Below are 15,736 nucleotides of genomic sequence, written 5' to 3' on the forward strand. Positions count from 1 at the left end.
CTGCTCCCTCTAATTGACCAGGTGGCACTGTATTTCACCACCGTCACACATGCTATAATATCCTTGCAAATAGTAAATACAAAAAACCAGGTTAGCATAAGTAGGCATGGGTTCTTTGAAGCCCACACAGTTCAAGGTGTATTGCAGATACTGAAACACAACTCTCACTGCCTTGTACAGGAGCTGCATACTGGTCTGACTCAGGGCCATCAGGACCTCTCTGTAATGAATGATGATTTCATATTAAAAATGTGGGTTCTTCAACCCAGTACTTTTATCTGTTTCTGGCACGTGAGCGGTGCTCGCTATCGTGCTCCTCCTGCACTTGTGCTCCTCCAGTCGCCAAAGGAGGTGAAAATGAAGTGAGGATGTATAAAAATAAAGTGGCTGGAAGTTTCAATCTATATTTGCAGCGAGTGCCTCAGAGCTTGACAACACACAAAACATAAATGGTCTTGTGGCAAAACACAAACCTCCACTACCAATCTCTGCTGCGTGCCAGGCTGGGTTGTTTTGTGTGTGCTATATGTCAAATGGCAGGTCCTGAAGCTAGATGGGCAAGGCAGAGCATTAAATACTCAAGGGAATGAACTCTGGGCTCTGACAGTAATACACAATTATCCAACCCTACCCTCACTGAAATCCTATTCATTTCAATGGTAGCTGGCTGGGGACATCATCACTTCCTAAGAAGATCCACTATTGAAGGAATAGTTAAGCATATGTATTTCTAGGACAGTGGATGGTTTTCTTTTCTCCCCCACTGTCCAGGATACCATTTAATTTACATGAGTTTTCACTTTGCATTCTAATCTCAACAAAATATCTCACTAAGGAGCACATTCATGCAGTGACTTTCTTACTTCTGCGATTTTATCTAAGTTTTCCACATGTGCTGCTGAGCTCTGAGGTAAGCTGAAACCTGAGAAAGTTGCAGCATCACAGATGGAAAGAGCAATGCTATTTACTGGTATTTGCTCCAGAGTCAATTAAAATAGGCCCAAGTGGGGAGATCTTTACAAGATTGAGGGTATCATCTTCAAGCTCTTACTCATTTGAGTAATTCCTTTTTTTTTTTCCATTTGCAGGGTGTCACCTTGGTCAGGGACACACTAGGAAATTAACTTATGGCTAGTGTGAAAGCAGCTAAAATGGCAATGAAAATGGTCCCAGCTGAGTGGTTTCAAAAGACAGTTGAGCCCTGCCCCAAGCAATCATGATTTATATGGTGATCTATAGGTACAGTGATGACAAAGTCACCAGCCAACACAGCTTGGTCTAATCAATACTCTTAACTGTTGCTACTACTACTGGGAAATTTTAGGAGACAAGGTTAGCATAAAGATATCTCTTGAAGCCATTCAGGGTCTACAAGAGCTGACCTGTGACTAAGGGTTTGCAGGATATTAATATTTTTCTCTTGTACTTCAGCATAAGCTCCTTTGAAGTCTGCATATGATGATTCATATTACCCATCCCCCCTTTACTTAAGCAGTTTTGAACCTTTTCTCCCACAGCTGAGAGAGGCAATTCTACAGTAATGCCACTCTGCCCATGGCAGGTTTTCTTCTAAAAAGGGAAACAAAAATAGCTTTAGGAAAATTACACCCACAGCTCTCTCTCACACACTTCTCTACAGCCAGTCCATCCTGCATCCCTTTAAAGTATGAACTGCAACAGGACCCCTGAGTGTTATAGGATTGCAAGATTCAATTTATCTTCCTTTGACTTTAGCTGGGAGATGAAAGATTGGTTCCATTAGGGGAAAAAAACTAAACCTTTTTCATTTCACTAAAAACATACCTTAAAAATCAGGCACTGTTTTTTATTTCTAGGAAATATATGCTTAAGAACAGAACACTAGCCTTGAGAAAAGCAAAAATGTCCATTGTCAGGTTTGGTTTTTGGTGTTACTAAACTCCATGATGGCATTATTTATATAATACATGATCCCATTTGTGAATGTGATCTGAGAAGGAAGCTTTCTTACCTGGTACTGATTTGTTGCCCTTCTTAATTCCTGCCAGGTGAGCTGCAACTGGGTGCCTCCTGACATCTGCAACTAAACAAAACCAGTGATTAATTGATGTTTTAATTCTTGTTCTCTACCCGAGACCACACTAAATGCTGTATTGCACTATAATTATGTTAACGGATGCAAGGGCCAGAACTGATTTAAAAATATCTTATCCCTGACATTGCCCTGATAAATCCAACACAAGCCAAGTCTCGCATGCTGCAGTAAGCAGATCCCTGCAGGACCAGAGCTAATCTGATGGAGCAGCATGCATTTGAATGCAAACTCATGCTCTGACAGGCACACAAAAATGGGGACTTTTAACAGAGAATGTCCTGCTGCAGGCATCTGAAGGATGTCTTCTAGACATTGGCAGTGGAGAGGTCTCAGCAAATTTCAAATGCAAGGTAGGACAAAAGGTCTTAAATAACAATGTTCCTGACTTCAGAGAGCCATGAAGATTAAGGCTGAGGAAGATAAATTGCCAGATTGATCCCAGGTGGATGACAGCAGAGGAATTGAAACTGATCCCACTCAAAGGTGGGGTGCTGTCTTCTGCTGTGGCTAGGCTGGAATATGTTCATCTCAAGATAAGGGTGGCTGGATATGTCTTCACTGCAAAGTTAGCCCAGGATTTTTCTTGGATATTAGCCCTAGCTGCATTCCCAACTACACGTAAAACCCCTTCTCTCCTGAGTTTATGAGTACTTTCATTCAAAGCTAGTTAACTCTGCTTAGGACATGGGTTAGAGGTTCTACTTTCCCTGAGGGTCAAATCCCACCCCTTTGCAGTGAGGGCATAAACTAAATCCACTCATTTGTGGATAATCCCACACTACTCCTCTCTTGTGTGACCAGAAGGACAAACACATTCTCCCATGTTTCACTAGATGAGGATCACAGCCCAGCTCAGCTTACTGCAACACAAAGAACTGTGAGACTTGCTGCCAGAAGTTTTAGTGTCACAGGCAGGGGTAGCACCGGTGGAGAAACTAACTCGAATATGCCTTTACATGTGGCTGTTCACACCTGTGCTGACTTAACCTGTCTGCTCAGACCTAGATGCCAGTCACTCAGGCAAACACTACAGTGTTCATTACTGGCTTATATGATAGTAGACCTAGCAATTCCCCACTTGGCAGGTTTCTGTACATGCTCTTTTATTCCTCTGATATTTTATCCTTCTCCAGACTATTGTCAGATATTCTTCTACCTCCTGTCATCATGCCACAATAGCTCTGAAAAACCTAGGCAATAAGCAAAGCAAAACCTCTAACCTTGTTTCAAATGACACATGAAAGCTAACAGTTGACAAAGGCATTAAGATATGGACTCTGGACCTTTAAAATACCATTAGAAACCAAAGGCTGATCAATGTGCTTTTTGCCAAGGTCAGGCCCCAAATGCAGCATATCTCATTATGTAGTTCCCTGTGCAGCCCCCTTGGTTTGCAATGATGCAAAGAAAAGTATGTCTCCGGACTGATTTAATTCCCCAGTAGCAAAAAGTTTGCCCCAAACATCTAGAACATACCTTTCAGCTTTTCAAATGTTTCAGTGTCTTTTTTGATGTTGTCCTCCTAAAACAAGGATAGTAGAAAAGATGTTATTCAGAGATTCACTGATTGAAAACTCAATGTTTAAGTAATGTTCTGTACCTCACACGTGTCATCGTGCACTGCCTGTATCATAATCACAGGTATCATAATGCCAGCCTTAGAGTTATCAGTTACCATGTAAGGAAAGTCATCATACACGGAGATGTAGTGCAATGCCTGTGATTCCAATACCGATCCATTGAAAGTGACTGACATTATAAAAGCTTATTATAGCTTGACAAGCTCTAAATAAAAGGATTTGATAAACATTTTTACTGCACATAATCCTCTCTGCTCATTCTGGTACCTACATACACTTTCAGTGTTTCTGTGGTACAGGTCGAAGTTAAATATTTGAGAGAGAAGAAAGCAAATGAGTGCGTTCCCATTTTCATATCTCATATGCTGAAATCTTTTCTTTCCTGCAATGCAGGAACTCATCTTCATTGCTTTGGTAGAGCAGTTATTTAAGATCTAATTCTGCCTGCCCTCATTTCTTCCAGTGCAGACACACACAGCTCAGCAGGTATAAACGAAGGCACAGTTTGGCCCCAAGCTCTTAGTTACAGGGCACGTATAACTACATAACTTGTGAAAATAGCTTTGATAATATCATACGCACAGCAGAGTTTTGACTTTCCATTTGTAGCCTGCAGTTTAAAGAGTCTTTGATGTCACGTTTTCCACAATTAAGATGCTCTGACTGAAAAAGTTTATTTGCAAACCAAAAAGAAATATATATATATGAAAAGAGTATTCAGGGCAATTAAAAAATGTGCATCATCAGACCAAAGCTTTTCTGGAAGGCCAGTGCACATTGTTGCAATGCCAGACTCCATCATTTCTTACACACCAAGAGGGTATTAGGAACTTGTAGAGGCTGGCCAAGTTCAGTAACAATAGACCTCATCAGCTAGACTCTGATCCAAAGCTTTAAGAATGACTCCCACTGACTTTGATGGAGGTTAGGTCAGGTCCTCGGGGGTGCATACCCCAAGGATTTTCACTTAAGTCAGACAAGAATATCAAAACACCAGATATCTTGAGTACAATAAACATCATGATAAATAATTCCAAGGGACACAGAGATTGAGGGCTCCTTCTCCCAGGTTTGACACCAATTTAGGTTTGGCTGTCTTCAGTCACAGAGAATACTGAGATTGAACTCACTGGTGAACTTGAGTTCATGATCTTTGCATAAGAGCTCATGTAAGTCCCTTTTTTTAAAAAACGCAACAAACTACTATCTGATGAAGCACATCCTTGCAGCGATTATGAGCCATTTGGTGCCACAAGATAGCTCAAACCTGTCCGTGGAATGCTGATTAGAAGTAATGGTGCTACACTTTCTGATGCAAGCCTAGGACTATGTGAAACCAAGAGCCTGTGTCAGATTGTATTTTCTCATGCAGCTTGTGCTCTGTTTCCTTGCACCTGGAGGAGCTGCTGCCTTCTGTTCCTCCTGTATTTGCAGAGCACATTGTCTTTTCAAGCTGTTAAGAGATGCTGCACCTCTGCCCTCACTATGACCACAGCATCCAGGCCTGACTCTACCATGCCTTACAACCCACATACTCTTTGACATTTGGGCAAAGTGGGTGTAAAAATCCTATCTAATATCAAACCAGTTAGCATTTGACACCCACTGTGTAGAGGTGTCAGATTTTGCAAGGTGGCATACATCAGAGAATCAGTCTTTTGGGGTTACTGATTAGTCACAGGGCCAGATCCTGCCATCAGTCCACACAGGGAGCTTGCTCTCCAGTTTGGTGTACAAACTGCAAGTCAGCTTCATTTCTCTCTATTGCTCTCCCCAGAAGCCAATAGAAGTTGTCATCAAAGCCCTGTGTACTCTTTGAAGAACTCAGGCCTTGTTTGTTAAACAAAGAGATTTTTGTTATATGATATAACTTGTTTTAATCTTTGAAAAGAGAAAATGTTGTGAAAATGGGTTCACAGTGACCTAGAATCTTATCATCTATGCTTTTTAGGATGATGCATTATAGATATCGTAATAGATAACTTATCTTGCTGCATGATGATAATTATGATGCGTTAGGTGTTTTGGCTTTCTGTGCATGATATTTAATATCAGAGACACGGAGTCCAGCCTTCTGGAGCTTCGGTTCTAAAGAGAAAGTGCCTGAGCTCAGACGCTGGGCAGCACCAGCTCCCGCTCTGCTGAATGCAGCTGCGCAATCACACGCTGCTGTGGCAACTGCTGCTTTTGCACCCCCTCACAAAAGCGGCACCCAGGGCTGCTGCCCTGCTTGCTTCCCCTCAGTTATGCTACTTCCTGAGCTCCAGTGCAAACAAGCATTTCCTTATACCTTTGTTTCTACCGTGTGATTGGTAGCGGTTGTGCTGGCAGGATCAGGCTTCCAGATTCTAGCGACAGTTGCAAAAAAGCAATTCCATTGACTTCAAAGGAGTTAGTCTCCATTTAACTTCCCTTTAACTAAGACTGAAATCTGGCCTAGGATGGAAAAGCACACCAAAGTTGCTTTTTAAATAAAGCTTGTAAGACTGTGTACGGGTGTGTGCACCTGTGTAGACCCAGCCTCTTACCTTCATTAGCAGATGCTTCAACCTGTCTGTAATCTTCTTACAGTCCAGTAATGAAGATTCCACACCTTCTGGTTTCTGACATTCGTGTAATCTTCTCAGGAATAAGAAATCTTCATTTAAGCTCATCCCATCTTTCAGCTGCAAGCGAGATGACAGAAAGGGTAAAAGGAATGCTAGTGGGAGAGTGGCCAGGTGACAAAGCAAAACAGGCAAACCTTATTCTGAAATGATAATTCACAAATGGGTAAGCCCCCCATCCCACATCTCTTGATGACTTGACGTCCAGACCCAGACAAAGTTCTCTTGCACTTCAATGGGAATTTTGCTCGCATCACATCTGGGAGGCTAAACCTCACAACATATTTCTACCTGAACTGTGCAACAACAAGTGAAACCTACTGTCAGGTCTTTAGTATTAATTCACATTACATTCCACTCCTCCCCCCTTTGAAAAGGTAGGACATGCATCACCTTGACAACAGATATCGGCTCAGAAATCTGGACCAGTCATTAAGGGCTTGATCTGTGGCCGGTACTCACGTGGATCTGTACCTGCTCTAATTAGTTTGTCCCAGTGAAATCAAAGATGCTGCTCATAACCAGGACAGGGCAAATTCTTTTTAGTGGAGAGTTTATTTGCCAAAAAATATGGTTTTGAGGAGACCGAAATTAATTGTGAACTGCTGTCAAATTCGGTAATAGCTTCAGACAAAAAATGTGAAAAAATGGAAGCTCTATCATTTCTTCAGAATGTTTAGAAACTAAACTTTAATGAGTTTTCATTTTGAAACTTTTTTGTCCCAAAAAATCACAAAATTTAATTTTAAAACATGGGGTTAAAACTGCTGAAAACCAAGCAGGTTCCCTAAGGTCTGCATCAGTGGAGAGTCTACAGGTCAGGCTGTTCACAGTAAAATGGTAGTCAGATTTTTAAAAAGCCAAAAACTTCTTACAACCTCAAATTATCATCTTCTTTAAAACCAAACCAGTTGATGCTGTTAATTTTGGGAAAGTGACATTTTCCATTGCTGCAGCAGTAACCAGTCATTCCATCCACTGGACAGACTTTGACTCCTGCGCTCACTTGGAATCGTGTCTGCAGGTGTAATGGCTATTTAGTGCCCTATAGATGGTGATGGCACATGGAGCTGCCAACAGTGAGGCCAGAAGCATAATAGTTGCTCTTTTTTTGTCCCTCACCCCTCCAGTCAGCACCCAGGGATGGTGACCTGGACACCCCCGTAGATATACTACTGGTAGTGCCAAATGGCAGAAAGGTGCAACTGGAGGAGAACAAGGATTTTGCAAACCGGTATGAACGTTGTACCACTGTGATTCTCACAGACTAATTCCCCGGTTGCACTTAGGCAGACAAGGTTCTTTGGGCAAATGTGATATCTTCTAACACCAACTATTGGTCTAATAAAAGATATAATATAAAAGATGTCACATTTATCCAAATAACCTGTTTGCCTGTATCCTTAGACCAACACAGCTATAACTAACACCCCATTCGCACTTACACTTTTGAAGCCCAGTTCTACACTTCACATACATGCAAACTGAATACTCCACACATTAACATTTCAATTATGAATGTGAACCTAAAATGATAATTTTTTTACATTTCACTAAGAAAAACATTCTTTTGCACTGTTTAAGTTGAACACATTTGATTCTATATATATATTTTAATTGGCTTTCCTGCTATATCTCTTCGCTGTTGTTTGAGTAAAACTTAGTTTTAAATAGAGTGGCGTTAGAGGGCTTATCCACCACTGGAGCAACAGCAACATTGAAAACAGCTTTTACATTTCAAATTCTTTAATAAACATTCTCAGAAGCATAAGGCAAAACCATTTGGATTGTGTCTATTTAAAAATAAGTCTACTCTTTTTTTCTTAATGTATAAAGAAGATTTGTAAAGTGAAACTGACTCTAAAACTTTTACATAAAAATTCACTTTTGGCATTACTCTCTCTTTCTAAGTGTCACTATAAATCATAATACAACTGGGTCTTAAATACTATCACAAATTAAAAGGTATCCATTTACTCCCAAAGAGCATGGAATCATCATTCACGGTGTTCACACTGACTTGAACGCAATACTTTCTGTCATCTCTGAATTTAACCTGATCAAATACATTTGTTTTGATATAATTTACACTTCGCTTTGCTGATCCAGAATTCTTTTATTAATTGCATGATTCATTAGCAAAATATATCTTCTGTACAAATATTTAAGTCTGTGAACTTTATATAATTTAAACATATATTTTTTCTTCAGTAAGTGGCAGATTAAGACCCAAACAAGAAAATGTATGTAATACATGCCACTTCTATATAAGAAAATTATTAACAGCTTTTGCATCATTATTCATCTTTGTTCAACAGTTTTCTCTGTGCTGAAAGTAAATCATTTTAGTACTGGTCCAGTTAACACAGTCTTACTACTAATCTTACCTTGTCCAACTGCATGTGAAAATATAAGCAAAACAGTGCAGTCCCAATAGTCTGTGCTACAATAAATACACTAAGAAAGCATATCAAAATTTTCATGCTGATTGATGAGCGGGTACTCGTAGGTCTAGGTGTCGTTGGGGCATAAGGTTCATTCATTCTGTATTCACGTTGCTGAGGCTTCCTCTTCAAAAGTTGTAGTCATGAGCAGCATAAGAACTGACCCTGGTAACATGCGACTCAAGATAGTTAAAGCATGCAAGATTGTCACAGCCCACACTTCCTGGAAAAAACCCTTCGTAGTGGGGAGGTTTGTTCACTACCATCTCCCACAACAAAAACGTTGCTTAAACTTTCTTCGGCTGCTCACTTCCAGGCTTTTTCCTATTGTTCTGTCAGAGTCAGTTGAATATTCTTATTCCATGTATTCATATTTGCCCCGAAACACTCTAGAGCATTACCCCTTTTTTTTCCCTTTCGCGGACAAACATTTCACGGCTAATGACTTCAAAGAAATGAGGGAAACGAATCCATGAGTAAAGTGATTGAATTTCAGTGAAGGTGGTAAAAGGGTTGGAAACAGTCAAACACTAATTGTTTCAGAACAAGGGAAAAGAGCCTTTATTAACTCATTGTTTTCCTGAGAGAGGAAGGATGGGTTTGTAGTTACGACAAAAACTAGAAATCAAGAGAGGCAAGTGCAGTTCTGCCAAGCCAGGCCTCTCTTGGCCTGCTCTCTGGTCCCATGTAAACCAGCACAGCTGGTTCCATGGTCAGGTTGTCAGCGACTAAACCGGCACACCAACCTAGGCTAGCCTGGGTGAGGAGGGTACGTGAACTAAAAGCAAGACCTTTCAAAGGGCAGATGAGGCCCCTGTGAACCAATGGCCATCCATGCATAAAGACCAGTTCACTTTGCCCAAAGAATCACCAATGATGCACAGCAGCTAAGGTGCCCCGATGGTCACAGCAGCCTCAGGACTGACTTGATTTGAAGTGCAGTTCTGGGCTTTATTGCCTACTCCTTGCGTGACTTTGGACAAGCCACATAATGTCTCTACATCTCATTTCACTACATGTACAAAGGGGATGGTGATACTCCTTTTGTCTAATGAGAACGTAAGCACCTTGGGAAAGGGACCAGCTCTTTTGGTAGCTGGCCCAATGGGGCCCCCATCTTTGTTGGGGCTTTTTGATGCTACCAGAACTATGACAGTAACGGGGGGCTTTCACCTCCTCCCCATTATTTGATTTTCAAGCTAGCTTTCTTTGAGCTTTCTGAACTGTACCATGATGTCCCAAGCTGCTTCCACTGGCACATACTGGCTAAATGCTATGAAATGGGTCCTTAAAAAGAGAAAGTCAATTGAAAGTCAGCCCCAAATAAGCAATGATCCAAGAGGCATAACTCGTAATCCTTGCTCAGGCAAAACTCCCCAGGCACTATGCTTGGGTTGGCCAAAAAGGGTGGGAAGAACAGGGGATCTTAGGAACAGGGGATCTTGGCCAGCTGTCTTGTGCAGTTGTATTCTCACTGACCATGCTCTTCACCCCAAAGCCGTCTGTCTTCACTGATACAGACAGGCTGCTGCACAGCACAGATTTTTGTGTCCAGACCCTGATTTTTGTGTCCAGACCCTGATCCTCTTAGGGAGAAAGCCAAGCCTGTCACTTCTGGCAGGCACGGGAACTCTAGCAATTAACGCACTAGCCGGGGACTTGGGAAATCTGCATTTATTCCTGCCGTGCACTTCCTACCCAGTCCTGGGCAAGGGGGTTCAAACCTCTCCATGCTTCTGATGCCCAATTGTAACATTGGGTAACAAACCCTTCCTTCACCTGGCTTGTCAAATCAGACTGTAAGCTCCTGAAGGCAGAGGCAGCCTCCTCCTGCTTGTCTGCACAACATCCAGCACACTGGGACTCTGGGTTCAGCCGGGTTCTGGGCACCACGATAATAACATTGGCCTAATCCAGCAAAGTCCCCAGTATTCATAATTGGTGTGGGGGCTCTGGTCCAGAGAGATAAAGAGCACCTGTTGCAAACAGCCAAGTCCTCTTAGCTGTAACATGGGAACCTGCTGTCTACAATGTAAATCAGAGGGTTTGGTCTTTGTTAAAATTGTTTTACAAAGACTATGTTAAATGTTATAAATTTATCAGACTTTTGCACTTCAGCTAAAAGAGTCAGATCCTGTGTGAGCATCAGTGGTGCCAGCAGCAAACTGAGCTCTGCTCCACTCTGCCTGAGGGCCCTAGGGGTAAAAGATGCTCAGTACCTTGCAGGGAATGCTCAGCACTTTTCAGGATGGGCCTGAAGTTTGTTTCAGCTCTACACCCACTCTCCAGCATCCTGTCCTGTGTGGCTCAGAGTTGTTAGCTGCAAATGCAAATGCTGGTAACAAGCACAAACACCTCTGCCACCAACTCTGCCTCTGACCTTGGGCAGCGCACCAAACCACTCTGCTCCTAAATTTAGTACTGCAAAACAAGGTGCACCAATAGTGCCAGAAGTCTTAATATTGACAGAATAAAATACAAGGCAGGAAGGCTGTGTGGTTAAAGCATAGGGCTGGGACTCAGGAACTCTGCCAGTTTCCCTGGGCAAGTTCTTTGTCTCAGGGCATCCCCCTCCAACTAGTAAGTAGAAATGACTATCCTTCTTTTGTCCATCTTGTCTCTCTAGATCACATCTTTAGGGTAGGGGCTGCCCCTTATAATGCACATATACAGCACTTGTAGTGAGTGATCATGGGTGATGTTAACCTAAATATCACAACAGCCTCTTTTTGTGGTGACCAACTCCATTTCACGATTCTTTTGCACACAAGCAACCTGACAAGGGTATCTTCTTTGCTATTTCTATGTGAAAATAATTACCTCACTGCCCTTATTAGTCAAGCCCCAGCCCATTCTTCACACGAGAGCCTCTTGAACAACACTGTCCTTTGCGAGGGCTGCAGGAAGTGAGGTTGAAAAATTGATAGGAGGCAAAAAGGCTCCTCCACGCCCTCAGCCCCGGGTCACCTCCGCCTCTGGATTCCCCAGAACATCCTGTTTTCTCTATGTCCCTGGTCTGGTCCACTGATGTTTCGGGGAAGGGACTGTTGCTAGTTTTATATATCACAGAATGGCAAATACCATCATTATTACCATTATGACAGAAAATAGACTGCCGGATGCATAGACTTCTGGAGTCAGTAGAAAGAGACTCCCATTGCCTTCCATGCGATGTTGCTCAGTTGGGGTTCAGGGGCCCATCTTCCTAATCAGTGTATGCACACACACACATACATTGAGGGTACTCCCTGACCAGCATTTATGATCCTTTTTTACTTAATTAACCCCTTTACCAGTGCAGATCTAGGCGCTCTGCAAAGACTTGTTCCAAAACTTGAGGATTCGTATCTAGTCTAGAGGCACTCTCAAGCCCAAGAAGTTAACTATTTAGACAGGCCTAAGAGACAAAAAGAGCTTTCTCCACTGGTGGGAAGTGGGGACATGGCAAGATAAAGTGACATGTCACGGAGGAAGCTTGTGGGCATGTCTTCACTGCCTTTTGACCAGGCTAGGAAGCATCAGCATGAGACCATGCCCCTCCCTCTAGCTCTTGCTCCACGTGTGATGCCAGAAAAAATGTACCATAGCTGCTATCATGGCCCACTGCATGCCCAATGCCTCTCCCACCCCCAGCTAGTGTGCACCCGGCACTTACAATCGTTCAGTGACAGGTGGGTAGCATTTGGCATGGGTGAAGCAGGGAGAGCATGTTTCTTGGTGGCATTCCCTAGCGGGAGGCAGTGTAGACAGGCACCAGGATGGATCCAGAAATCACACCAATGTGTTTCTAATTCCTGATCCCATGACTCCACCATTTGATAAGAACCCACATTTCCCCAACTTCTTCAAAGTTTCCTCTGAAGTGAACACTTGTATTGAGGGCAACTCTTTAAAAACGAGAAAAAAAAATTGCTACCTTCAGTCATTACTTAATACTTTCCCCGAATCCTGCAGTGTCAAGGCTGAGCTAAGTCTACAAGGTGTGAAACCACAGTGATGAGTTTTGTAAAGAGCAGCCACTGAGGTTTTTGCATAGATATTCCTAAACCCTGGCTGTCACTTGCAAATGAAAGCTGCTTCTGGAGTGCTACTTAGCAACTATTTCACCGAAATGAGCAGAACTTTTGACTAACACCGGAAACCCTTAAAACACTGGGGGCCTGTTTAACATGCAGCCTCCAAGGGAGTGGAGAGGCAGGAGGAGACAGTATCTTCTAGAACCGTGTTCAAAAGGCTGAAGATGTGAACCAGGTGTCTGGAACGGCCTCAGTTTTCGATTGTCCCTCTTGAAACACCTCAAAGGGAACTCAGCTAGCAAGGACAAGTGTTCAGCCCATTCTGAGAACTGGGCCCCTTTCTCAGACATCTTGAATGGGAAACCCTAGTCGCTATTGAAAGTCTTGGCTTCAAGTCACTTTGAACAATGACATCTAAAGGACGATATGAGGTTGGGGCCACCGATGGCTTGTCAGTGCCCCCTTGGGGATGTATCTGTGCAGCCACCGCTCCAGAAAGCATCACTTCCCATCAGCCATCCCTCTGCTCATCACCTCGCAACTCATTTGGCTAAGTGTGTAGGAAAGCTGATGTCAAGACAACTCTGAATGCTGTGGGTCCTTGGATCTCTCAGCCCCCCTATGACTCTTGGTACTAGCTCGGGCAAGGCCTTTCAACTGCTATGGCTGAATTGGGAACAGCGTCAATACTCTGGGCTCCGTCAGCAGCCTTCGATGCCACTGACTGGGAAGGGCTGTTGACTCATGTGTGAACTTTGATGTGGGTGGGCACAGCCGTCCTAAGAAAACCCTGTTGGTTTTTTTGCTGAGCGGTGCTTGACAGCTGTTGCTTCCGTCTCAGGGAGCTCTCTTGTTCCCCATGTCCAAGTGGTACATTTGGGGCTGCTGGGAGAATTGAGAAAGAGAGACTGTTGTTGATGCCCAGCACTGTCGCTCAGTACCATTAAGCCCAGCCAGAGCATTCAACTGCCTAGGCCAGCGTGGGATAGGATCAAGGCACTGATGGGAATGAGCGGCTATAATTTCAAGGCCTTGAAGAAAGCCAAAGCTCATACTGTGTGCTGCCCCATCTACCCTACACATGGAGGATGCAGTCATCTGGGTGCTGAGGAAGATGTAACTAGATTTAGGCAGACTGCAACTAGATTTAGACAGACTGCAAAAGTGGGCAGATAAGAATAGGATGGGGTTCAACGTAGACAAATGCAGGGTGCTGCACCTGGGGAGAAGGAATCCACAGCATACATACAGGCTGGGGAGTTCCCTTCTTGAAAGCACAGAGGCGGAAAGGGATCTTGGAGTCAACTCCCAGATGAACTGAGCCGCCAATGCCAGACCGCAGCCAGCAAGGCCAGCCAGACCTTGTCATGCATCCAAAGGTGCATCTCAAGCCAGTCCAGAGAGGTGATCCTCCCCCTCTATGCAACTTTGGTCAGGCCGCAGTTGGAGTACTGCGTCCAGTACTGGGTGCCACACTTCAAAAGGGATGTGGCCAGCCTGGAGAGGGTTCAGAGGAGGCCACCCGCTTGGTGAGAGGGCAGCAGGACAGGCCCTATGAGGAGAGACTGAAGGACCTGAACCTGTTCAGCCTCAGCAAGAGGAGGCTGAGGGGGGACTTGGTGGGTGCCTACAAGCTCATCGGGGGGGATCAACAGCAAATAGGCAGAGCTCTTTTTTCCCCAGCACCACCTGGGGTGACGAGGTCAGAAGCTGATGGTCAGAAGCTGATGGAGAATAGGTTTAGGTTAGAGATCAGAAGGCAATATTTTACAGTTAGGGTGGCCAAAATCTGGAACCAGCTTCCCAGGGAAGTGGTCCTCGCCCCTACCTTGAGCAAATTCAAGATGAGCTTGGATGATCACCTGTCTGGGGTCTTGTGAACCCAGCATTCATTCCTGCCTGTGGCAGGGGGTCAGGCTAGATGATCTGTTCAGGTGCCTCCTGACCCTAGCTACTATGAAACTATGTAGAGGAGATAAGAGAGGGGACACGTATTCTTGGGGACAGCAGTATGGTCTTCAGAGCAACTAGGCAGTAGAAAAAGGTGCTGGGGAAACCCTGGGAAACATCCCATTGTGCAGGACTCCCCAGGGGAACCGAAGTCCATCCAACTTGAACCCACCAGTGGGAACCTGACGGGGTTGGTCTTACCCCTGCGGCCTTCGGACAACATCTCTGGGGCCAGGGCACAAACCCACCCGTGAACAAGAGCCGGTAGATCTGGCACAGCCTAATAAGCAGCGCGTGACACAATGGGAAAATGTGATCCATCGCCTGGATGCCTATTGACCTAGTTAGGGTATTTCCACTGATCAGCAAATTGTCAGAGATACACTCAGAACACACTTTGTTTACTACAAAAATATCCGGTAGCTCCTCTGGTGCTCTGACAAATGCTTCTGAGGTAACTGCTGCTCACCATGGAGTGGGCTGGGGGCAGGGTGTGATTTTGCGGGCTTGTGAACAGGTCTATGAAATATCCTGCTTCTCCTCCTGATGCTTTCCAGAGCCCTGCACTTTACTGCGCTACGAACAACACAGTAAGAGGGAAGACTTCGCTTTGAGCCACAAAGGACTACGAGTGCCGTAAAACTAGCTACATGGAGAGGAACCTTTAAGAGGAATTTAATTTTGGGTTCGAGGTCATCGTTGGACTGATATTCTCGCTTCCCACGTTGCAGCTTCTTTATATTGGGTTTCTCTCATTGCTACCTGAATGCAGTCTCTGCCTGCCTAAATATAAAGCTTCAAGATGATCTCTGCAAACCGGGAACAAATATAGCCAGAAACCAGAAAAACATCATCAGCATACAGAGAAATGCTGCTTGACTCTCCCCTCATTTTTATTAATTATAGACAGTTTTGCTTTATCCACAATCACAAGGAAAAGACCTGGCAGGGTGATTTTGAATGGGTCTGAAGTCCATGGCCCTGTGCAAAAACAAAAATAGCATCTTTGTGATAACTGCATGCACAAACTGCACATGCAAATGATCATTTGCACACAGAAATACAT

The 15,736-nt window shown here is 43.9% G+C and overlaps 1 protein-coding gene across 1 annotated transcript in view; it reads right to left on the reverse strand.

Moving 5' to 3' along the window:
- Positions 1–8,803, reverse strand: part of CD40LG (CD40 ligand) — an 11,307-nt gene extending 2,504 nt beyond the window's left edge. The window contains exons 1-4 of the mRNA XM_006035664.3: positions 8,648–8,803; positions 6,183–6,320; positions 3,551–3,596; positions 1,991–2,062 (exon numbers count right to left, since the gene is read on the reverse strand). Of these exons, the coding sequence (XP_006035726.1) occupies positions 1,991–2,062; positions 3,551–3,596; positions 6,183–6,320; positions 8,648–8,803 (412 nt within the window). The remainder of the gene's footprint in view (positions 1–1,990; positions 2,063–3,550; positions 3,597–6,182; positions 6,321–8,647) is intronic.
- Positions 8,804–15,736: the final 6,933 nt, after the last annotated feature.

Source organism: Alligator sinensis, unplaced genomic scaffold (assembly GCF_000455745.1).
Source record: "Alligator sinensis unplaced genomic scaffold, ASM45574v1 scaffold1584_2, whole genome shotgun sequence".
In the NCBI taxonomy this organism is placed as follows: Eukaryota; Metazoa; Chordata; order Crocodylia; family Alligatoridae; genus Alligator; species Alligator sinensis.